The sequence below is a fragment of the Parambassis ranga genome, chromosome 1 (genome assembly GCF_900634625.1).
Source record: "Parambassis ranga chromosome 1, fParRan2.1, whole genome shotgun sequence".
NCBI classification, from domain to species: Eukaryota; Metazoa; Chordata; class Actinopteri; family Ambassidae; genus Parambassis; species Parambassis ranga.
Genome location: NC_041022.1, coordinates 18,863,888 through 18,888,318, shown reverse-complemented (window position 1 = coordinate 18,888,318; position 24,431 = coordinate 18,863,888). Strand labels below are relative to the sequence as shown.

General features: G+C 41.9%; 1 protein-coding gene across 1 annotated transcript in view; it reads right to left on the bottom strand.

The window, feature by feature from the left end:
* Positions 1–24,431, bottom strand: part of LOC114437884 (protein sidekick-1-like) — a 199,863-nt gene that overhangs the window by 31,970 nt on the left and 143,462 nt on the right. Inside the window, exons 16-24 of the mRNA XM_028408824.1 lie at positions 19,190–19,330; positions 16,759–16,940; positions 11,702–11,817; positions 8,594–8,789; positions 7,547–7,645; positions 6,271–6,462; positions 3,240–3,361; positions 3,057–3,169; positions 1,180–1,330 (exon numbers count right to left, since the gene is read on the bottom strand). Of these exons, the coding sequence (XP_028264625.1) occupies positions 1,180–1,330; positions 3,057–3,169; positions 3,240–3,361; positions 6,271–6,462; positions 7,547–7,645; positions 8,594–8,789; positions 11,702–11,817; positions 16,759–16,940; positions 19,190–19,330 (1,312 nt within the window). The remainder of the gene's footprint in view (positions 1–1,179; positions 1,331–3,056; positions 3,170–3,239; positions 3,362–6,270; positions 6,463–7,546; positions 7,646–8,593; positions 8,790–11,701; positions 11,818–16,758; positions 16,941–19,189; positions 19,331–24,431) is intronic.

Sequence of the window (24,431 nt, the reverse complement as noted above, 5' to 3'; positions counted from 1 at the left end):
CAGAAAAAAGAATTAAAAAATGAAAAAACACTTAAAAATATGGTCGTTTTTTTGTGACTGTGTCAATTCCAACTACATCAAAAAACCTTTTGCTGTTTTCTTCCTTTTGACATTCCATTTCCTGCTCCCTCTGCCTCCCTTGTTTTCCCTGCCTTAGTCAGCCTCTGTCATTTTCTTTTACTCACTTCCACTCTCATTTCCTGAGTTCCTCTGTTCTTCTCCTGTCCATACTGTTTCCACTGTCCTCTCTCTTTATTGTCCATGGCCAAGTGTGTGATTATTAACTCCCACAACCACCTTTCATTCAATGATCCCTTAAATCAGTCAGCAGAAAGTTCAGTCTGCTCACACTATATAATTCCACAGGCAGCTTTAACCAGCGTTGTAGTGTGGTGGCTCTGTGCCGTGCAACAGATAAGTAAGTGAGACACCAAGTAATTTTAAATACCCTGGTGATTTAGCTCAGCTTAGCATTTAGGAGCCATAATACAGAATGTCACATTAGCTTTATTACCCTTAATATGCAGCTTAGAATAATAGCCTTAGCTAAAACCATTGTGATGGTTCCATTACAGCAGAAGACCTAGCATAGCTCAGGCAGAGCGCTAACATGCAGGTAAAATCCCATTAGCATGCTGTACAGGTAGCCCATAGTGCCTCAGTGTCTGTGTCTGATTTGACAGGCTCTTTTTCTCATTCCAACTCTTAAATGGAAAATACTCTGCTCTCCATTTATGTTATAATAGAAGAGGGGAAGGGGGAGTAAAAGACAGATGAAGCAAAAGAGAGCGGGATGAAGAGTAGCAACAAGAGCTGAGCAGAAAAGACAGTGAGGAGAAAATTACATTGCAGTTTGTGCTGCTAGCGATGCACACGGTGAATGGGAAATGTGACAGATTAGTGTTACCACTGATAACCAGGAGAGACACTGATTATAGGCTGTCAGCCACTCAACCTGTTCAGTCCTGCTGCTCATGAGTGCACATGCATATGTGCATATGCACGGATAAAAAAAAAGAAAAGAAAAAAGAAATGCACCGGATGCTGCGCAAAGGAGCAGAGAGAACCCCAGTTAAATTAGCACTATTTGAACAAGTGGCACACAGGGGTTAATGGTTTTACACAGTTGTGTTACAAGTGCGTATCTGGTTTGTGTGTGTGTGTGAGGTGTTTCAGTACCTTCCATCTCAAACGGAGGCTGGTCTGCGTAGCTGACACAAGGCTGAGGCTAGAGGGGTGTGTGTCAGGGGCAGCCTGTAAGGTTTGGATCACCCTAGAGGGGGCGCTCATGGGACTGGAACCAACAATGTTCACCTGCTGTAACCTGAACCTGGTGAGGGCAGAATGCAAAGTTAAAGAAGCGCTTCACTCATCTTACATATGTGGCTCTGAAGGGAGCCGGCATCTGAAACATGATTCTAATAAAGCATATTGATGAATGTAATATCATCTAGAGAAACAAACCAATCCAACTTTCACTGACAGTAAAATAAAAATATTCCGACAGCTCAGGATGAGAGCTGTGTTACACATAATTTAACTATAAAGCTGATGACTGTGTGACGTCTGTCTAAAGTGAAAAAGCACACAATGTTTACCATCAGATTCTGGCTGGTCTTATTGCCATATCAGTGATAATTGATCAAGTAAACACTGTTGTCACACATGAATCCTGTTTCATCTGCAAGCATGTAATAAACCCCATCAAACACATTTTTTTTTTGTAAATAAAGTTACATGAAGTATTCATAAAGACAGAAGACAGAGCATTGTGCATGTGAACTTAAACTGACCTGGGTACAGTGACAGGAAATTACCACTGAATGGAAAATGACATAAAAACCATTAGCTGGGTGACCTGTCAGCCGAGTGGTTAACACGGACAGCAGTGAAAATGGCCTGAAAAGCTGAGCCCTGCTGCGATTCCCAGCCACCTGAGGCTTTGCTGAATGTTATTCTACTGCTCTCTTTCCCATGTTTCCTGACAGTCACTACAACAGGCAACTATCCAATATGGGCAAAATGCCATATTTTTTAAAAGAAAAAGAACTGCAGTGGTCTCTGGCTTTTTGGTTAGTATATATCATAGATAGGACAATATATGCTGTGTGGTCTCAATGTGCATCCACAGAACACCCAGTTCAATTATTTGCGCTTAAAAGTTTGTGATATATGTGTTGTGTTTGTTTCGCAAGTAAAATATTTTACTCCACAGGAACTCTCCACCAGAGGCTGTTCAAAGAGTAAAAGAGATATAACTATGCAGACCTGTAGACACACATGCAGGCATGAGGGAGTGTTTTTTTACTGTTGTTTCTTCTAAATACAACTGTGCCTGTTAAAAAATGTGAGCGTGCAGAGTGTGTGAACATGTGAGAGAGACTAGACATCTATGAGTTGTCGCCTCTGTATTGGGAGACAGAGAGCGGGGTGTAAAGAGGGACTTAAAGCAGGGGATAAGAAATACAGACAAGTGCATCACTTCATCTAACGTCCCAATGGTGTCGCCTGTGACAACATAATCCCTGTGAGTGCATACACACACCGCAATCCCATTACAGATGAAGGCGGAGATACAGAGAGCAAGAGGCAGACACAAGACAGATACAGGAGATAGACAGACAGATAGTAAAGGAGAGGAGGGGGGAAGGAGGAAGAGCGGCTGCTGTTCAGACTGGTGATAGATCAGGTTTACAAAATGCAAGCTCCCCACAGCCCTAGAGGGGGGAGTACAGACACTTAGCTCTCCTCCTCTATTTCCTCTCTCTTATCCCTTTGTCTCTTTAATGCTCTCTGCTGCCCTTCCCACTTTCTCATCACCCCTCTTCTTCCCAGCCAGCCCCCCTGCCTCCCTCTAGCTAGTTGCGGAGGGGTAATAAGGATCTGCATGCAGCAGCTGTGAAGGTGCTGACAAACAGAAAAGTCTCAGATGGAACTGTCTCTCTGTGTGATTTATCTAACTTCACCTGAGCCTTGCAACACTGCAGAAACTGCTGGAGAGTGAGATGTGTGCAAACAAGTTGGTGTGCGTGTTATGTAGTGAGTTCGCAGCTCACCTGTACTGAGTGAACGGAGTGAGGTTGGGGATCTCCAGCGCGTCTGCATCCGGCTGGTTGTCTTTCTGATAGACAACTCTCCACGGCTCCTCCTTTCCATCCTCATTTACCACCTTTTAAAGAAGGAGGAGGTTACTGCTGTGTCAGCAACGACCGCAGTATACAACGCAAAAACATACACACCTGTCCTTCCACTATCCACCGCGATATGGCAGTCTTGCCGTCAAGCCCTGGACGGAATCTAAGCGTTGCTGTTCGAGGACTGATGTTGGAGATGACTAAGTTAGAAGGAGCCCCTGGAAGTTCTGCAGACAGAAAAACACAAAGGTACCCGTAAACTCTACAAAGCTGGTGTGTCTGGGCCACTCCTCACTGCTGCATTTTGTATATCCTTACAGGTATATACAATATTTACTGACCAAAGCCCATGGGATTATAGCACTTGTAACAATGATATTCAGAAGCCAAACACATTTTCTTCTGTTTCAGTAGGTCCTAAGAAATAAAAAAACAACACCTGTGCTTTCTTGTGCTGCTGCAACAACATGCAATCCACATACAGACCGGTGTTTTTTTTTCAAGCTGAAAAGGACCATGGCAATTTATTTCAGAAGGATGGATCAAAAGAAATAACAAAAAGAGAGGCACTTTTCCAGGAAGCTATACAATTCTGCTAGAAAAATGTGGTCATGATCTGCAACATGGCTCATCTCTAATACACTGCCTATAACATAGATAATAGGAAAAAAGAAGGAAATGATACTGTAATTTAACTACAAAAAAAAAAGGTGAGTGAGCTCAGAAAATTGCCTGCAGTCCCCTTTTCAATGTGCCCCTGCACGGTCATAAAGAATAAAAAGATTGGTCACAGAAAAAAGGTTAATTTCTACTAATGCACAGCACTTATGCTACAGCTGTATAACCTGTTATTGAGGAGGACAATATAATGCACACAGAGAGCGGAATCTAAACACCAGAGGAGGTGAAGTGATTAAATGCTTAGTTCAACATCCTCTATTTAAGGCCTATAAATGTCTGAGTAGGCTGCAAACCTGTGAAATTATGATTGACCTATTGTTATTGTGACAGTGTTCCATCTCTGTGTAGCAACAATGAGTGACAGGAAACAGGCAGCTCGGGTGACCAGCTGTGGCAGTGTGAATGGCACCGTCACGCTGGAGGGGAAAGAGGAAAATGATCGCCCCCACTTGAACACAGAACAAATCCCCGACTGTGAATAATGGTACTACACACACACAGTCAGAGTATTTTTTTATATTTATCTTATCATTAAAATGCAAACTTTTAAAGCTGTTTTTATGTGAATAACAGGAAAAAATAATTAGATAGCAACTGTCATCCCCAACTGGCAAACAGCACACACTTGAAAGCCAAGCGGGACAGTATCAATAACTGGAAGAAAGCATAATTGGAAATCATCTAATTCAGTTAACTGTACAAAGAAATGTTTCTGACAACGACATTCTGGATGTCGCACAAGCTTGTACGTTGGCAGGTGCTACTAAAGGCAGCTCCCTAAAAGTAAGAAATAGCTGCTTCTGTCACATTCAAAGCTAGAAAAAGACTGCAAAACTATTATTTTCTCCTAGTGGTGATTTTTTTTTTTAATTTAGTTTTTGGAATAAGTCAGTGCGGAATAATAACATGTTTTTTTATGCACAATTCAACCAGAACTAAATATTCCTGTGAAAGGTTTTTACAGCTCTATTTTTTAAAATGCCACGCACAATTTATAGCTGGCACTGAACAGACTTCTTCACTGACAGCTGTTGAAATGAATTGGCCCTGGTCTGGCAGGCAGCATGCATGACAACAGCTCAGGAGACACAGGCTGATTTTTTTTTTTAATCATGTGCTGACAAATGAAATATGTAGCAGCTTGTTTCTCCTAATGAAACACGCATAATCAAAAATCATCATCACAATCCACTTTGCTCTAAATTGTCTCACTCAATCACAACAACACCCAGCACTTCAGGCCCACTTCTCTCTGCTGTGTTTGGTTAATACTTTGGTACGTCCGGATGGTTGTAAGTGCTCTGGTGTGATCTGATGTAATCCATCCAATTCTACTGCAGACTCTTAGAAGCGCCACATTTGCTGAACATGACAACATCAGCACACCAGGATGTGTCAGACAGACTTGATAGAATATCGGAAAGGATGTTTTTTTTTATTGTAATAGGACAATATAACAATGCTGTTCACTTATTATGGAAACAAGGCGTATTGAGTCTGGATACAGCAGGGTACATGTGTGCATCGCAAGAAAAATTATAGCTATCTGCCACCAATGCATGCAGTGAACTTGTAAGGGCTATAATGTAGAAGTGTTGATATCAGCTGCCTTGCTCAGATGAATGACAAAATTCTCTCAACTCCATGAATACATGAATAAATAAACAAGACAAGAATCTATGCTCAGTGGATCTCTCTCTTTCTCTCTCTCCCTGCTCATTCTTTAGTTCTTTTTCCTAATCTTCAGCTCTCTATCTTTCTTTCAGTCTTTTGCTTTCATGAATTAATGAATAACCTCTGAATCTAAGAACTGTCTGTATCCATCTTGCTTTCACATTTTCTGCTTTTATTCATAAATTAGTAATCAGAAAATGTTAGGACAAAAAAAAAATCCTACTGCAGTTCTACTCCATTCTTCTGCTCCTGCCTCCTCTCAGTCTGTCTCTGAGAGACTTTGGTCCTCTGTTCTTTGGAGATTGCATTTTCTTGTGTTTTCTGTTCTTCCCTCATTATGCTTCCCTATCTTCTCTCCCTCCTCAGTCCTGTTCTTTGATTGTCTCTTTCCCTCTCTCTCTCACCCATTCCCTCCACTTTGCCATTTGCAGTTAATCAGCACTAATAATGATTGCAATTTGGCCTTAGTCCAATCATGCAAACTCATCAAGCACACAAGAGTGTTCTGTGCACGTAATATACACACACACAAACACAACTTGTGGTAAGGCGCTCTCTGAGATGTTGTAAATGACCAGTTCTTGTGTGTATAAGTGTGCATGAAGCTGTGTGGGCGATGATTCATGGATGCACGGTAACAGCCACTTATCAGCCTGAGGAAAGACAATGGCATCGCAAGAGCTCATCAGTCATATTTACTCTGCAACACACACACACACACAAAAAACAGTTTTTAACATCCACTGTCACTGGCTCCTGTGTGTGTGTTTATTTATTGTACCTGGTGGGACTCCTGTGGAAATGGTGGATGAAGTGACCACGCCTCGTCCTGCAGCAGTGAGCGCAGCCACCTGTAGTTTGTACGCAGTGGTGGAGGTGAGGCCGGTCAGCTGGTACTGCAGGGTGGAGTTGGACAGGGAACGTTCCTCACGACTCGACTCCAAGCCAGACACTTCCCACCACAGCATGTACCCTGCAGGGTGCAGCGCACACGCTGGGTTAATAAAGGTGAGTATACACATGAGCAGACATGTAGACACACAAACACACACTTACATATAATGAGAGAAACTGAGCCAAAGTAGAGGGGAGAGTATGGGAGGGCTAACTACAGTCAAAATCCCTGTCTGTCCCTTTGCATCTTTGTAGTCATGCATCAAACTCCACCTCCTTCAAATGTGTGTGTGAGCGGGGCCACTTGTGTGCAAAGCCCTGGAGAGACTGAACGGTCCCTCATCTGTCTCCCTGCTCACCAGGTGCTAGATGAAAAGCAGGTTGAGGAGAAAAGAGTAAATGTGGAAGGTGACCTTGATTGAATACCCATTTTCCCACTCTGAGTGTGTAAGCTGACTGCAAAGCCGCGTCTGGACTGTGGTCTGGTTGTGTAGGTGCCTGATGAATGTTGGACATGATGCACTCATAACAACACAAAGACACACACGGGCAACATGGAGTAATCGCTTAATTCACAGAAGCTTGTCGTGTTCGCCAGCACCATTGTCTAACAGAGCCATGAAGGAGCAGAGACAAAATAAAATGGGGGTGGGGAGTGGGGATGGTTTAAGTGCCTGAAGCTCTGCGATGTGCCGCACTAACAACACCCAGGGTGTTGGGAGGCGTGGGATGAGGGCATGTTCAAGATAATGTGAGAAGACAAGCTGCAGAGGGAAAGGGATTAGCTGATGATGAATCAGTTGTGCAAAAACACATTGTCAGAGACAGGAGGGTGTCTGTGGGAGGCAGAGGGGAAGGTGGAAGAAACTGAGCAACTTTAAGAGTGGATCAGAGGAATTTCTTAGATAGCATATTGTCCATCAGAGGAGAATACACCTGGAACGGATGGTTTGTGTTATCCCTAATCACTGCTGTGTTATCTTAATTTCACTTTATGTTCTGGCAAGAACACACAAATTTAATTTAAGCTCATCACTGTTAATGGAAGTGAAAATAACGTGGTAAAATGAAGGTTTCTCGACTACAGAAGCAAATAGAGAAAGTTCCAAGTGACTCCTCAGAGCTTATTGTATGCTTTTGTAGTTCTACTGTCAAGCTCTCACCGATGACGATGCCATTCTGGTCTTCAGGCTCTGCCCAGCTGACTCTAAGAGATGTGTCCAAGATTTCAGTGAAGCTCAGGTGGCGAACAGGTCCAGGTGCTGAAAAAAGACACACATCAGATAATATTAGATGTGAATGAACCCAACACACATCATAGGCTTACTGCAGCCTATTACCTACTGTGTGGCTCTTTGACTTCATACAGCACCTCCTAATCATGTCTGCATTGACCAGAGCGTGTGCGTGCACACCGACACACACACACACACACAGACAGACACACACACACACAGGTGCATGCAAGCCTGTCGTTTCCCATTTCATCCATGGCTCTCTAACCCCTCTCCCTGCAGAGCGATTAAGCTATTCATCTGAGACATTCAATAACACTCACACACAATCTCTCTCTCTCACACACACACACACGTGCACACACATACAAACACACACACAAGCATGCAAAAAGCTATCATCAAGCAGGAATTACACCCACCGTTAACCCTGCAACACGCCCAGCAACCAATCAATACCTGTCCACTGCTGTGTGTAAGTGCTTGTGTGTTTCTGTGTGTGTGTGTCTGTGTGTGTACACATGGCTTCTAATATCCCTTTCCCACTCAATAATTGCTGGTTGGTAATAATTGCTTGTCTGTCTGCCTATAGGCTATTGTGTTTATTTGATTGTGTGACTATGTGCATGTGTACTTGTAACTGGGAGTGGCAGCTATTATGTTTATCCATGGAACAGTAGGCTATAAATACCAGCAAGCCTAAAAACATATGAATCAATTCACTTTAAAAAGACAGAGACACAGAAATGAAAAGGGACAGAAGGGAAGGTAAGAGCCTGGGAGAAAACATGAAATGCTGGTATGCTGTGTGTAGTGGGTATTGTGTACACAGCTGTGGATCTGACTGGCACACAACAGCTGGATTGAACCCAGAGTTAGCCAAAACACTTTAATTATTATTCACCAGTCAGATGGAGGGTTCTTGTTGTGTGCTAGCTTTTTATACATAATGTGTATGTGTGTGTGTGTACTCACTGTCCTCGTGTGTCTGCAGCAGGATGGGCGGGCTGTGGGGGCCGTCTCCAGGTGTTGTGAAGCAGAGGGTGGAGCCAAAGTACCAGGTGAATTTCTTCAGCCCGCTGACTAATCCTGTATGTCGTGAGCTGGGGTAGTCTGGAGTGATTGTTACTATGGTAACATCCTCTGGAAACTGCTCTGGCCAGACCAGCAGCTATGTTGAAAAGGAAAAATGGCCATTAATGACCTCCATATTATCTAATGAACCCAAGCCCCTCTGGTCACTATGCTCCTGAAATGTTTTTTTTTGTTTATGGTATACCTCCATTTGCTTTTTGTATTTCAATTCCGCAGCTTCAGGCTATTGGATTCTTAGAAATAAAACTAATTTATTTGCAGCACAGTATGAGAAATATTTTTAAATCGGGCTGATACTCAGAAGTTTTGTCATTAAAGTTCAAAACTGCCAAATGCTATTTACAGATTTGTCCAAATGACAAAACAAGATTCATGTTTCACTCCCAGGAAAAGTAATTTGCATTCCAAATGAGCATTTATTTATGTATCGATGTACCACTCATAGATTCCTGCCAGCAGGCCATTGTCAGTCATAGCAGCATCTGAAGACAAAAACTAAGTTTCATTATCAGTCCAACTAAACGCCTAATGAAAGGTTAATTTGCCTCTATAGTGAGACTCGATTTATATTCACAACCACCGCAGTTTGGTTTGTGTTATTGCTTTAGCCACAAAAACAAACAGTGAAAAGCATACACTTACATATTCATAATGAGAGATAAGCCATGGGCAACGCTTTGACGAGATGGCCATGTTTAGAGTTTACTGATAAAATAAATAAGCAAATAACTGGATAAACTTGGAGACAAGTTTTAATCAGAATAAAACTGTGACACACAATCTGCATACAATGATAGAAGTCCCTTTAATTGTTATTGAGACATGTAGATGTGTTTATTAACCCATCTGACCAGCTGCCTGTCTACAGTATTCCCCTCATACATAGTGCACCCCACAGTTGTTGTTTATATATTGAATATATATTCACTGTTTATATTCAGTGTCGCATGCTGTTTCTTCTGGCATTGTGAATCGTAGCAGCTCTCTCACTACATATTTCACTTTAGCTGTGGGTTAAGTGTTAACACCGTATGCTCTGTCCAAATACATTAAATAAAATGAAAGCTATAGGATCATTACTATAAGGCCATGTACAGCCACAGCATTTCAACCACTCGTCCAATGCTACGAAAACCAACGTTTCTCGGCAGAACCATACCTTCCCATAATCACACACCGCCTCCTTTGACTGGCTTTCTCAGAACAGTGGTTCCTAGGTAAATGACAGACACATGCACTCATTTGTCTAGATCCAACAAAGCCACGTGTTTTTCTCCATTGCTCCAAGGTCGAGGTCTGACATCCACATCTCCATGGCAGACAATTTTAGCAGCAAGTGCACTCTGACCAGTCTGAAGCAGCAACACTGTGTATGGACAGTTCTGTGGGATCGGACCACATAGACCAGCTGTCTCTCCCACTTGGGTGCCCATGACCTGTCACTGGTTTGCTAGTTCTTTTTGGTAGATATTGATCCTATTCATATCACAAGCAAGCCCATTTGTTCTTCTTCAGACACATAGACTTGAACACCTTTACTTACTTGCTATACAAAACCTTGCATTACGGAAGTCAATACTTACTAATACTTAACCTGCCAGTTGCGTTAATCTTGTTGCTGATCAGTGCATAAAACTCATTGAGATTTCCCACTGTTAAACAGCCAGTAAATTCCAATACAGACAGCCATGCAGCCCCTTTCTCTCTTTCCTAAAAGGGTGCACCACTGCACAAAGCCTTTCATGGTAAAATAAGGTTTTCTATTATAATTTACTATCACTACTAAAAGAGTGCTGATATGGCATCCTTAACATCCTGTGCTAGTCCACTTTCAAAGGCTGCGGGGATGATTGGCTCTGCTATTGGTGCAGTTTAGAAGCAGACTGCAATGCAAACCCAAGCCTGAAGAATACAAACAGCAGAGCTTTGTAGCGAAGACAGACTGTGTGCCTAACAGACAGACAGACTGATAGATAAGTTAGAAGAAAATGTATTCAGTGCAGTAAAGACTCTTTCAAGACATAAATAGAAGACTTGAAACTCAACTGGTTCTTTCTCTGGCAATGAGTTTTGGGCTATATTATTATAATAATGTTATGAGTATTGTATATAGTCATTCATCTGTGGGGGGTTGATGAAATGAGGTGAGGCTTTGCTTCATATCCTATTTTAATTAATATCATTATCTACTGCCTTCTAACCAGTGCAACACACCGAAAGATGCACACCCACACTCACACCCACACCCAGCACTCAGAAGCTGCATTGATTTGGAGTGGTACTGCCTGGTAGACATAGGCAACATCAGAGAGCAACTTCAAAAAGATGGAAAGGCATATAGTATTTATCAACCAACAAAGACACCAATATATCACACTCTAAAACACACTCGCATGCACAGAGCCAGTGACGCACAGCAAGGATGTGATGTGTTTTCTTTGTCATGTTAATCAGTTCCTAAGGGGTTGGTTGGCACAACAAAGTGAAGAATAAATCACATACCAGGACTAGAACGTATAGATCATTCATGCTATTCAGTTCTTTGCTCTCACCCTGCTCCCCATTATCCTGCTTCTTCTTCATTATCTCTTACGTCTCCTTTGCCCCAATCCATATTTTTCAGGTTTAAACCTCTTTTTTCCTACACCTGCATTAGTTATTTAGCTCTTCCTGGGGGATGACCCTTGGCTTGACAGAGGATATGCGCAAATAAGAACAAGCCAGTACATACCTTAAGGCTGACCTTTGTGCTGACAGCCCTAGAGCTAAAGATTGTTTTTCAGAAACATGCCCATATGTCCCCTCCAGCACATATTTATTTTTATGTGCACACATAAAAATGTATTCATTTGGTTTTTGAGAGTTTGAATCTAACATTTTATAAAACAGAATTAATTTTTTTCTGTTTAAAATGTACACAGCATGTTTCTTTTATTGATCTTTGCTAGAAAGTTTGTGTTATATCAACACACACATTCAGAGTCTTACCTTGTATCCCTGGTTGATGCCATTAATGAATTGCTGAGGTGGAGGGTTCCATGTGAAGCGGATGGTAGTTGAATTGATAGCTACAACTTCCACTCCCTGCGGAGGAGCTGTGGGAACTAAAACAGACACAAACACACAATATTTAGCTGCAATGGATGCAAAAGAGGGGGAAAGAGATATACAGTATGTAGTTGCAGACTTGAAGCCCTAAATTTCAGTTTTGTGCTTTGACTTCTTCGACACACAGTGGGTGCTAATATCTCATACAGCTCTGTACTTCAATGCTTTATGTGAAGATACAGTTCATTGTATAATTAAAAAGATCTGCTACGTTTGCAAAAGCTAAATGTCAAACCAGCCCTTTATTCTTGGCTGCAAAATAAAAAAAAATCTAATTTAATTAATTGTACTTTGCAGTTGTGGAGTGGAATTTATTGCTTAAAAACACTGATAAGAAATATTACAGTATAATATTAACTTTCATGTGTATCTTTCATTATGGTAAAGGTGTAAAGACTTTTATATTTTTGAAATCTCCAGAGCAAAAAACACCGTCTCTTAAACTAAAGTGTTAAATAAGTATTAGTGCTCTTTAAATTTACATACTTATTTTATAATTTAGTGAACCAGCAGGTTGCCAGATGGACAAGAAAAAGGGATCTGCACAGTTGTTGCAAAGCTGAGTTTAATTACCACAAAAATAATTAATCTTTGACACATTACCTACCAAGTAACAGAGGTGACACTAACTGCATTTCTACCCACTTACACATGTTGTATTCATGAGAAAAATCAATTAAATTTCATCAGAAGACAACTCTTGCAATCTCTGAGAAGGACCAGCATGTCAAAAATACACACTTCGAATGTAAGAGGTCATGTGTGAGCAAGCAAAGCAAGCTGACTTCTTGACTTCTTCAAATAAAACCAACTAGCTGCTCCTCACACTGCTGGCAAAGAATGGAACCTGAGCTAGCCAATACTAACTGTGAGTATGCTGCAAAACAATACACAAAGATGCTATGAAATACCCTTAAGGATCCACAAGGTGGAGGCGCTTAATAACGCAGCAACATGGGCTTGAATGAAGTTCAATCCAAGGCTATCAACGAGCATGGTGATCAGAAAGGGGAAAGTCCAAATCCAGGGGGAGGTTGGTATGCGCTGGTATGATTCATCTCTCAAGGACAAAAGCAGCGTTCCCAAGACAGTTACAGGCAGATGGCTGGCTAAGAAAGATTGAGGGGTCAGACTTACCAGGTAAGTTCAAGGCCCTCCGTAGGGCTATACATCAGGTCTGACCAGTTGCAGCTACCCCTATCGCCAGTGGTTGAAGAGTTCAAGATTGCAAAGTGCCAGGCTGTGATGATGTGCAGACACTCCACCGACCGAGATCAGAGGAGCAGGTGTCACCACAAGATCAGGATGCAAATGGGCAGCTAAGACATCAGTGGCACAGGCAGAAAGCTTGCTGAGGTTGAAAGACATTATCAGGAACCCGTGCATAGGGAGAAAAGGACTCCACCCATTTCCAGCAATTGGAGAAAGCAGACCCAAAGCAGAGGAGAGACATGATCCAAGCCAAAGTGAATCACCTGGAGGAGGAAGGGCAAAGATCTAGGGCCGTGGTACTTGGATCAAAAAGAGCCTGGACAAAGTGGGACCTGCCAAAGTGGAAGATCACTCTGGAGCCCTTTCGCATCTTGTCATGTACGACACTCTTCCAACCCCAACAAACCTGCACAGGTGGGGATTGAGGGGGGACCCACTGTACAGGCTATGTGGAGAGAGAGAAAACCACCGTCCTCCAAAAAGACCAAGTCTCCTGCAGGCGGCACAATCATGGGAGATGACAGTGGATCTGGGAAGGAAACTTCACTTTCCCCCAGGTAGTCCAAACTCCCTGAGGCCCAACATGGTCATATGGTCTGAGGAGGCAAAGAAGATGATCCTGGTTGAACTAACAGTCCAGTGGGAGGAAGGTTGTGAAGAGGCCTCAGAGAGGAAAGCCACCAAGTACCAGGACCTAGTCCAACAAAGTAGCGACAAAGGATGGCAGGCCTGGCTATTCCCAGTCAAGGTCGGCTGTAGGGGTTTCCCAGTCTAGTCGGTGTGGAAGATGCTAACAGCCATGGGAATAGCAGGAAGGGAGAGGAAGACAGCTGTCCATAGGTTAGGGGAGGCAGCAGAGAAAGCCTTGTTGGCTCTGGAAAAGGTGGAAGGAGTAGAGCTGGGGTTCAGAGGAAGATGAGCAAAGACCACCACTGCCGACCCGCCAACTGGAGGGTGTTGTGGTTTGAGGTTAGGGTTAAATGCTACAATTTTACATTTATAGAATTTCTTCTGTATAAAGAAAAAAAATACACTAGAACATTCTGTGTTTAAAAGTGATTGGATCAGTTCAAGGATTCAACAATCACAACTTCAATGAAACACCATGCATTCCAACCAAAGGAGAACAATAATAACTTAAAGTATGTTTGAAGTGTGCATGGACTTGGGCAAAGCATTCATCATCCACCTAAAAGTGAGACAGAGAAGACGGAGTGCAGAGAGAAACAGTGGAAAACAGTGAGTGCACTGCTGAGCTTCTTCCCATGGAATGACATTTATTTGTTCAATATGAAAAATATGTCTGACAGGAGGTAAATATTGTAAAGAAGTGCTCACAAAACTGAACATATTTGGCTTCAACCATTCAAAGAATGAAGCACTGCCTCTTCTGATTATGTCCCTTATGCTTTCAGCTCTTTCTGTATCAGTAAATGTTTCTCTACATGCAGATCTTTAAGTTTTATGTGAAATCAGAGCAGCTGGTCAGTTAGAGAGAGCAGAGAGGAGAGGAGAGACTGAGAAATGTGTGTGTGTGTGTGTCTGCGGGCATGTTATGGTGATTAAACAGTAAGGGGTTTATGCTGATGCTAGAAAGCCACAGAGTGATAATGCACTGTTGCATGATGGGAATGCCCTTTACATCTTATATTTCAGCTAAAGTGGCTGAACAGAGTGGAAAGAGACCAGAACAAAAACTGGTGGAAAAAAATGGAAGGCACGAGATGATGCAAGAAAGAGAGCCACAGAATGAGAAGACAGAGAGGGGGAGATAGGAGATTAATTGATGTTAAAGATGACTGTACTCCTGGGGACTGGCTTCTAACCCCCCTGCTGCTCACAGCTCCAGATAAAACACTAAACTCTGCCCTTTGGGGGAATCTTAGTATGCGTGTAAGGCTGCTTGTGAGAGAGCGAGAGAAGAGCTATGTTATCAGCGCCTAACACTGAGTTCAGCCACATCCTCTCAGAGACAGTGAAAAAGAGAGAAAGACAAAATGTCCAATCCATCGTAGCCACTCCCATTAAACCACATTAGAATAATTAATGAGCTTAACTCCCTCTCCTGAGTCTATAAACCTGTCCTGAACTCTTGTAATAATGACTGCGAGTTTTATGTGCATGTGTGTGTGTGTGTGTGTCTGTGGCTGAGCCCATCTTTAATAATGATAATATATTGATGGAATAAAAGTCAGGAAGAGACGAGCACGTGTTTAAAGAAGATTTACCTCGACAACCACTTCCTCTCATCTCCCTTTACAATCTTCACTTCCGTTGATCCCTGTTTCAGAACCACTTCATTGATTTACATGTTAAAAGTGTTTTCCTCTGTGCAGCCATTTTTATTGCAATAAACACACTATTACATGTCATATTATGTATTCACAGAGCAGCAGGATCTCCAGCTCATCCTGCAGCTCCCCAAGGCACTTGTTGGCCAAATGGGAGGTATGGTCCCTGCAGCATGTCCTGGGTTGCCCTTAGGGTCTCCTCCCAGTTGACTGAAGCTGGTATGCCTGCAAGGCAATGCCTCAGGGGCAACTTTAACACAAGTCTGAACTGCTGAATCTATTGGTTGCTCTCAAAGCAGAGAGGGTAAAGCCTGCCAGGCTATAGAGAGACCACATCACAGCTGCTTGTTAGTATGATCATATTGATTGCCACCCAAAAACCTTTAAAATACCTGGGAAACTGTTGACGTTACACACCTGCTGCCATTACAGAAAGGCATGAACACGCGTTTGCCCTTTTATTTCCACATAAACAGCATATTTCATATATGTCAGGATCACTTTATTTAAAGAATCCATCTGCACTAAATTATATTTGTCAGTGTGTTCTGGCTTTCCAGCTGCATCAGGAAAGCCTAAGGCGAGGGGAGAGCGGCATCAAAGACCGAAATTTCACCATGCAGAAAGGCTGACAATGACTAAGGCTCACTACAGTAAAGACGCTGTAAAAATCACCTCATTCATGAGAGCACAAGAGTGACACCACATGTATGTCTGAAGTTGAAGAAATGTATAATTAATTAAATAGCACAGGACAGACATGATGTACAGAATCATGCGCCATCTGTATGCATCATGTAACCCTGGTTGTGTAAATGCTGCATGTATGCTAATATGCTCTATTCTGAAACATGTATGAATTTATGGGCTTTCTGTTGCCTCGGTGCTTACCTGGGGAGGATTGTTATTGAGACAACACAAATAAAAATGGAAGAAGAAACAAAGTAATGAAGGTCTAAGAGCATTTAAGATCAAAACAACACATCAATTATCTGCACGGCATTTTTCTATCTGTAGTTACAGTCTTGTATTCCACCTCACTGAGTCCATGAGACTATCTCTATTGTCTCGGTCTCTGTTTATCCACATGTTCATTGCCACTGCCTCGTGTGCCTATGTAAAGGAATACCATGAGGTAAAATGACCCTTAGCACGTGTAGGTGATAACAATTTATCAGTAATCACAATCTATTTATACTGCCACTATAGAGTTGAGTGTACACCCCTTAATTTGCATTTGCACACAGTATCTATAATTCAAAGAGTCAAAGGGTCACATCAAGGAAAAAGTTACTGAGCAATGTCTGTGTGTGAATATGTGTTGTTCAGTAACATGTGTATACACAGAGTGGCAGAGGATAAGATCTCGAGATCTCTATTTGCTTTCCCAGCCGAGGATGAGCAATAACGATGTGTTTGTGCATCTTTACTTACCTCCCTGCAGCGTGTACTCAGTGACAGGACTGCTGTAGACACCCAAGCCGGCTCCCGTGTAGGCGGCCACCTGGATCTGGTACTGCGTCCAGATGATCAGATCTTTCAGCAGACAGTAGTTGGTCTCTGGGCTGCTGATGTTTTTCTCCTGGTAGTCCCCTGGCAGCCCTGCCAGACGGTACCTACGCACAGAAGCACAGAGATATGCTGGTGTATAGCTTAGCAGCAGCATTTGTATAAATCTGAATACACAGAAAAGGGTACATATGTAAATTCATGGGCATGAAATCATACCGCTGTGCATGCTGTGAGTGCCTGGATATAGACTTATATAAATAAATAAATACAATTTTTCACATTCTCTGTTTGGCTCCTCTTAAGATGTGTAGAGGCTGGAAACCTTCAGTGCCTGCCAGGCCTTTTGGAATAGCACACCTCAAGGCCTTTAGTACATGTGATATAAATGTCCACTTAAAAGGATATATGACCTGACTGGATGTGGAGGTGTAATACCACTTCGGAATTGTACATATCTGATGGAGCTGAATGGAGTAATAATCCCCATGTCAGCGTTTTAATATGAAGCCTATTCACTGTAACAGGATCTTCCAAAGATTCACCGGCTGAGTCAGCGCCCCATCACACATGCATATTATACACACACATACACACAAACATGGATTCACACACACACACACACACAAACATGGATCCACAAAGTGAAGGGGGCGCCAGAGGCTGACACAGGATCTCTGCAGAGGAGAGGAGATAACCCTTCTCTCCTCTTTTCCACCTGACATACTGACACTCAGAGGAGGAAGAGGAAGTAGCAGAGGGGGGTGAAGAGGGAGAAAATAGAAGGGAGAGAGAGACAGAGAGAGAGAAAGAAAAGTGGCTCTGCTGGCTGATACAACAAGGAGAAAGGAGAATCCAACGAGTGGGTGGAAACTCTGTCCTATGAGGCTGGGATGATACAAAGGGGAGTGTGTGATTCTATTTTCTACTGATTTCTGAAGTGGAGGGAGATATCACACTGAAGGAGGATGAAGACCTGATAACTTCTGCTACAATTATATGCAAATCTGTGTGAGGCAGCTGATTACACACAGTGTGTCACATTTTAGGTAGAAATCAGAGAAAAGGACAGCGGACAAAGGGCAGCCCGAGAACCTGTAAGGTGTGTCTGTGTCTGTACAGTTGTATGATGACAGTAATATACATCGCAATGTACATTCACACACACAGCAAGTCCGGGTCATTTAGTTTGGACAATGTCAGAAAATAGTGTAGAATCATGAATTATTATTACTGTAATAATTTAAAATATTTACTAACAAAGTGAAAAAATGTACACCTGAAAAGCTTGTACCAGCAGATATGTTGTTTTTCTTTAATCAAAGACTAATTGGAACAACTGACGAGCGGAAAATGTCTCTATTATTTACTCTGAGTTTGAATAATAAATAAATCTTCTTGTGTTTACAGCAGAATTCTATAATTTTAACTGTAACACTTGTAGTGATTACAGTGTTCAGTGAGAGCTGAAGATCATTTGAAGATAATGAACGCTAAAAAATGAGGTTGCAAGGATGTCAAAAACCTGAAACAAACATCATTAAACAGGCATCAACACACTTTTTCTCTTTTCTTACATGATATAAAATATCTATTTTATTCTGTATAAAGGCCTTGCAAAACACTAAACATTGTCCTGTTGTCAACACAGACAATAATCACCTTGTTGTTACAATGCTGACATCCTGCACCGTAAAACACTTCTTCCATATTTCTTCCGGAAATAAGGCCCCACTCCATTACTTTAGCTCATTATTACACAGATACAAGAAGACCATGTAGCAACCTTTATTTTTGTAAATAATTGTTTTCCTCTTCTGACATTCATAATGCTTCCCATAGTCCATGTTCTATTACTGTAATTATGCTGTTTCAGGCAGCATACTGTAGCAGCCACTGATTTTCACAAAACCATTGTTGTTCCGACATGAATACATAAATAAGTAAATTGAGATTTTTGCAAAAACAAGTTTCATGTTTACTTCAATCAATCCACGGCAGCACAATTACAGTGTTTATTACAAGTGAAATAAAATTTGTGTGACTTTGAATGTGAATTTTTTTTGTCTCTTTTGTAACATTGGCAATGTAAATGATCTCACTTCAGACCTAATATTTGTTTTGGAGCTCAGTGAGACGACTATTGCTGTCTCCAGCTAACAATCCAGCTGTCATGCAAAGTACTCCCTGTCTTAATTATACATGATGTTCTCATACAATTACAATGGGGAAAGTAACATATTCTGTTAATGTCTGCAGAATTGCCCGTCAGCCAATCAGAGTCAAGAACTCCAGGTGGGGAGGATGATGTGTTACTCGTCTCTACAGGAGACATGCAAAAAATGTGTGTGTTTACCTCAGTACATATCCTCGGAGGACTCCATTAAGCTGCGGTTCTGGTGGGGGCTGCCACTGGACCATGATGGACTGGTTTGTGCGTCCACTGGCCACAATATTTTTAGGAGGAGCGCTGGGTGCCTCCTCCCTCAGCATCAATCTAACACAAAGACAGAGGGAGAGAAATGATTTTCATCAGGTTTATTAGGCGTCTGGTAATGAGACTGAATCTGTGTCGCTGAGGAATAAGTGTAGGCACGGCATTCATCTCACAGTCTGCACAGTGGCAGTATATTAGCTAAAGGGGAATTATATAGCAAAATTCTTTCACATCATTTCTAGTCGGTGGGTCAGATTGTATATAAACAAATTATCGTGTTTGTCAGAGGAGGTACACAGGACTTATTACACTGCATCATCTCACAGTTTAAACAGCTCTGATGAATTCTTATTGAATTCTATACTCAACTGTCTTATTGCTTGTCTCCTGGTGTATCTTCCAATTTCATTTAATACATTTGTTTTTCATCTCTGGCTATGCTGTTCATTTATTTCAAACCAACTGCTGCTGCTACTGAAAATGTTTAACGCATCACTTCCAGCGCGCCAGAGGATTTCTCCTGGGAATGATGAAGCTGAGACTGGGTGTTTAAAACAACAACCGTAGAAGTGTTCATGAACCCTGCACAGGTTGAAAGGTGCGTTATTCAGTGAAGCCTGGAACAAACAGACAATTACTGTCTCTATGTTGTAGATTACTGTTTATATTTCTTGTGTTATAACTTAGTAAGGGTTTCTTATGTATGTTTCATTCATATCACAGTACTCTCTGTCTGGGCAGCCTTCCCACACTGACCAGCAGACCAGCTATACATGGTGACAGCAAAAGATAGTTAAATTACTATTAGTAGAGAATGAGCAAAGAGATTATTTCCAGTGAGACAGCTTGATCCCTCCCTCCTTCTGCCCTGTGCTGTCTCTCTAAACCTTTTTCCCATTTTTCCTTTGACATCTTGAACTACTTCTCTATTTTCTTCCTCCCCCATCTGCAAACTTTCACCTTTCATCCATCATGTCCTTTGGCCTCAATTATTCCATCCGTCTATCTTTTACTCATCTGCCCCCCCCCTCCCCCTCCACCCATGATTAAAGCTCCCAGCCCTCTCATGGTTGCTAAAGCACACAGGCTGAGCTGGTCAGCCTCTGGCTTTACAGTAAGCAGCTCAGCAAATGTAATCAGAGCCATATGTGCTCACACACACACACACGCACACCAAACAAATTTCTCACTGCTTAAGACAGTCTGCTACATCCGATGGTCTTTTCCCTTCCATGGATTATGTCTGGAGATTTATATTACCTTCTCCCTGACGTCCCCCTCTGTGCCCCATCTCTCCCTGAATGATTCTCTATAAGATCCATTAGTGTGCTGCAGATCTGTGTATTTGTGTGTCTGAATCCGTATGTGCCTATAAATGTGTATGTACACATCTATATGTGTGTGTTTGTGTAAAAGCAGGGGTGTGAAGGCTGTTAGTTGGCGACTTGCGCAGGCGGATATATAGCACAGGCCAGTGGTTTTACAGCTGTGCTTTACTTCCATTAGGTTAGGCACTGTCAGACACCAGGTGCTGCAGGCATACTCTTACACACTCACACAGACACACACACACACAGGCTAATGGGCCCTGTGTGAATGAGATGGGCATTAGGGTAGCTGTCTGGAAATGGGGTATATATAATCCTCAACTATGTCGCTGCTTTTGACTGAAATTGATGAGGCACATTAATACACATATACAAACTCACGCTACACAAACACTCGCACTTCCTTCCAGTGGTGAGCACATGCAGTCATTTCCTGTTTGACTGCAAATAAAACACTCACATGCACACCGACACTCCCACTCGATGGCAGAAACTCTTTGTGAATTACTTTAATTCCCTTCCAGCCGTATATCAGTAAATATTTCATACAGCGGGTTCACCATGAGGACTCTGACTACACACAAGAGATTAAAAACATAAACCCCCTAAACCCAAACACCTATAAACATTCAGACACATTCCGCAACCAGCATGACGCTGTGAGAATGACACACTTTCTCTGTCCCTTGTTGGTAAAGAAAACAGGACATTTTCTGCAGGAAATGTACACATTTTATCTGGTGTGAGTGAAGGTGAGGGGGGGTTGGGCATGTATTTTAGCACTGTGGGCATTAGAAAAAGTTTCTATCTGTGCCATTCGCCACAGTTTTAATGCCTGCTGGCTTTCCTCACTAAATCCACATAGTCACTGACTCTAAACTTTAATGGTATTACTGGGATGTTAAGTTTGCCCCTATTCAATACCACAGTAACACTTTGATACAGGAGCAGCGGAAAAAAAGGAGCGTAATATGAACACAGGGTGACAGGAAAAATACCCCGATGTGCTGAAAAACTGAGCTTATTCTTGTCTTGTTTGACACTCTCATTCTTGTGTTTTTGGGTCTTGTCTGTCTGAACATTGTGCTTTTCCTGCCTGCGGTGACACATTTAAGAGGCTACGTCGACAAATTAGAGATATTCTCACAGCGAATAAAAACAGACTGCGTTTGTGATTTCATATAAGCTTGATGGCTGTCACTTCAATTAAAAGCATCTGCAGTCATATTATTGATCAGTCACATATTTAACTACATACGGGCAATAATTGTTAAAAACTAATGTAATGTGACAGCAGATGTTCTGTCATTAGCGCGTCATCTGCTGTGCAGAACTACATCCAATATATGTATGCATTGGTTCAGGTGTCCACATGGAGGGGCAAGAGCCAGGTTGTTCCTCTTGGCAGGGACACAACCTGCATGGAAGTGTGTGTTGTGTGTGTGTCTATGTACAGATCACTTAGCATTAACTTGAAAATGATGTTATGATGTTGGGCTACAGTGCACCAAGGGGGCCATCACTTTATTATCATTAGTTGTGGCTAATTTAAGGTTGTTAACGTGTGAAATTCACTCCAACATTTTATAATTTGCAGCAAATATTTAGGTAGTTGGGAGCAATAACTAAATCATGAAACATTATGGTTCATCGATAACTAAATCAATAATCATAAGATACCACAGAGAAGATAGATACAGTATTAATGAATCATTCATTTGACATGGAGCAACAGACTGCGCCGTGTGGAAACGAGCCCTGGTGTCTCCTTCATTACCTAACCATTAATTAGCCTTTTTTTGTGCAAACCTGAGTAAATCGACTCATGGACGTGCCTCATTACTGTACAGATACTCATTAACTAATCATTACCAATTAGGAACATTTTAGATGCAAAATGATTTCATTAAAGGAAAATGGAAAGTTTTCAACATGGTTTTTGTTTTGCATTAAAAGCCTGTCTGACCGAGGTCATAACGTCTGATATTTAAAAATTCCAACAGAGGGGAGGTGGGATACACGTTATAAAATATCAAGAAGACAGAAGAAACCTGACTCTATAAAATATATCCCTAATTGCCAATATCAGATCTTCAACTGCTTTTAATCCTTTTTGCTCTTTTCCTTTTTAATTGTAATACCTAATTAACTATCACAGCCCTGTCTGCTCACCTGTGTGGAAATAACGGCTGACCTGTTATGTTGTGGGTTAATTAAATAACTTTAATGAAGAGTGAAAAAAACTCAATGCCACCGTTATGAATGTTCATTGTTGGAGTCAAGGTGGAGGTATGAGGATTTTTAATTAAATATTATGCTTTATCATATTTGTCTCATTATTGCCGTACTTCGTCTGGACAACTCTGCCTCTGCCTCAGTAGTGTTATTTAAAGTGATTAATATTACATTCAAAGCATATCATCATTCACACTGGAATCTGACATGAAGCTGTAGCCTCTTGGGCTAAAGTTGACACGTATTGACACAGCAAAACATGTCTCAGCAATTAAAATAGTTCTCCATACATTTTATTTATGTGTGCTGCTACTGAAAAGCCCATCTTGTTCTGTAGCATAAAATAAATAAATCACTCACTGCAGCTATAGTTAAACACAGATATGTCATTCAAAATTAATATGCAGGGAACCACAGAACAAATCCCCTTTATCTCCTTGTGATGCTCCTAAAGGATTATTTTTTTATGATATGTGTCTGGATATGTGATAAAAGAGTACTTTATCACACATCAGGGTTAGACTCTGATGTCTTCCAGTTCTGACTGAACAGCTGGAATAGAAAAAAAAAACTGAGGTAGATGCTTTAAAGTGCTGATGATGCCTGGAGTTCAAGGCATTTATGTATAATCTGTCTTTCCTCTGCTAATGCTTCCTCTTTAAAGATGGTAATGGCGTGAGTGCAGGTCACACATGACTAAGGCGTGTGCGTGTGGAACACTCTGGATTGTATAATTGGGAGTCTTCAAGAGGGATTTTGCATTTGGAAATGTTTTTTTTCATCGTAATTCATTCACATGTCCACTCTCTCGCCTAATACTACAGCACTGCTGGGAACTTACAGGAGAAAGGTGATAAAAAGAAGCAGGAAAAATGGATGGAATGATGCCGTTATGATAAAGATCCTATCAGGACAAGAACAAAATGGGAGAGTGCAAAAGCAGCTGGAAGTTCAAACTTTAATAAGGGCTTCTTGTCATCAATATTACAAGCTCCTTCTTCACACTCTGTCCTTTTTCCTCACTCTGTCCACATTACTGCAGTGTGTCATCCTTCTCAATTGGCATGAGGAGCGTCTGCAGGACATTTTGGTCTGTGTGTTGTGTTCTGCATGCGCTTTGGCAACAACAACTGCTTGTGTGCGTGTGTCTTATCCAGGCGAACATCCAGCAGATAAAAAAATGTGTGTGTGTGTGGTTACATATGAAGAAGAGACGTATCCATCTGCTCTGATACACTGACCAGTGATGACTTGTCTGTCTGCCAGGCTTTCATTAAAGAGGGATCAATCTAATCTATTCTCAACCAACTTTGGACCGAGGAGTAGGTGGCAGACTGGCAGTTGGACACAAACAGTTGTGGTGCATGCAGGAGAAGAGGAAGGAGAGAAGGCAAGCAGGAGCAAAGGATTAGTGAGAATTAAAGGGGGGGCAGATGAGGGTGCAGAAAAAAAAGAGAGCAGATAACAGAAGAACAGCATCCAGCTGAAAAGGAGTGAAAGGGAAGTGTAATCTGAGGTGTGCAAATGTGGGATGGCAGTGTTCACAGCTACTGTTGTTGCTGAGTCTATTTGGCCCGGCTACAACTGGCACCTGCCTA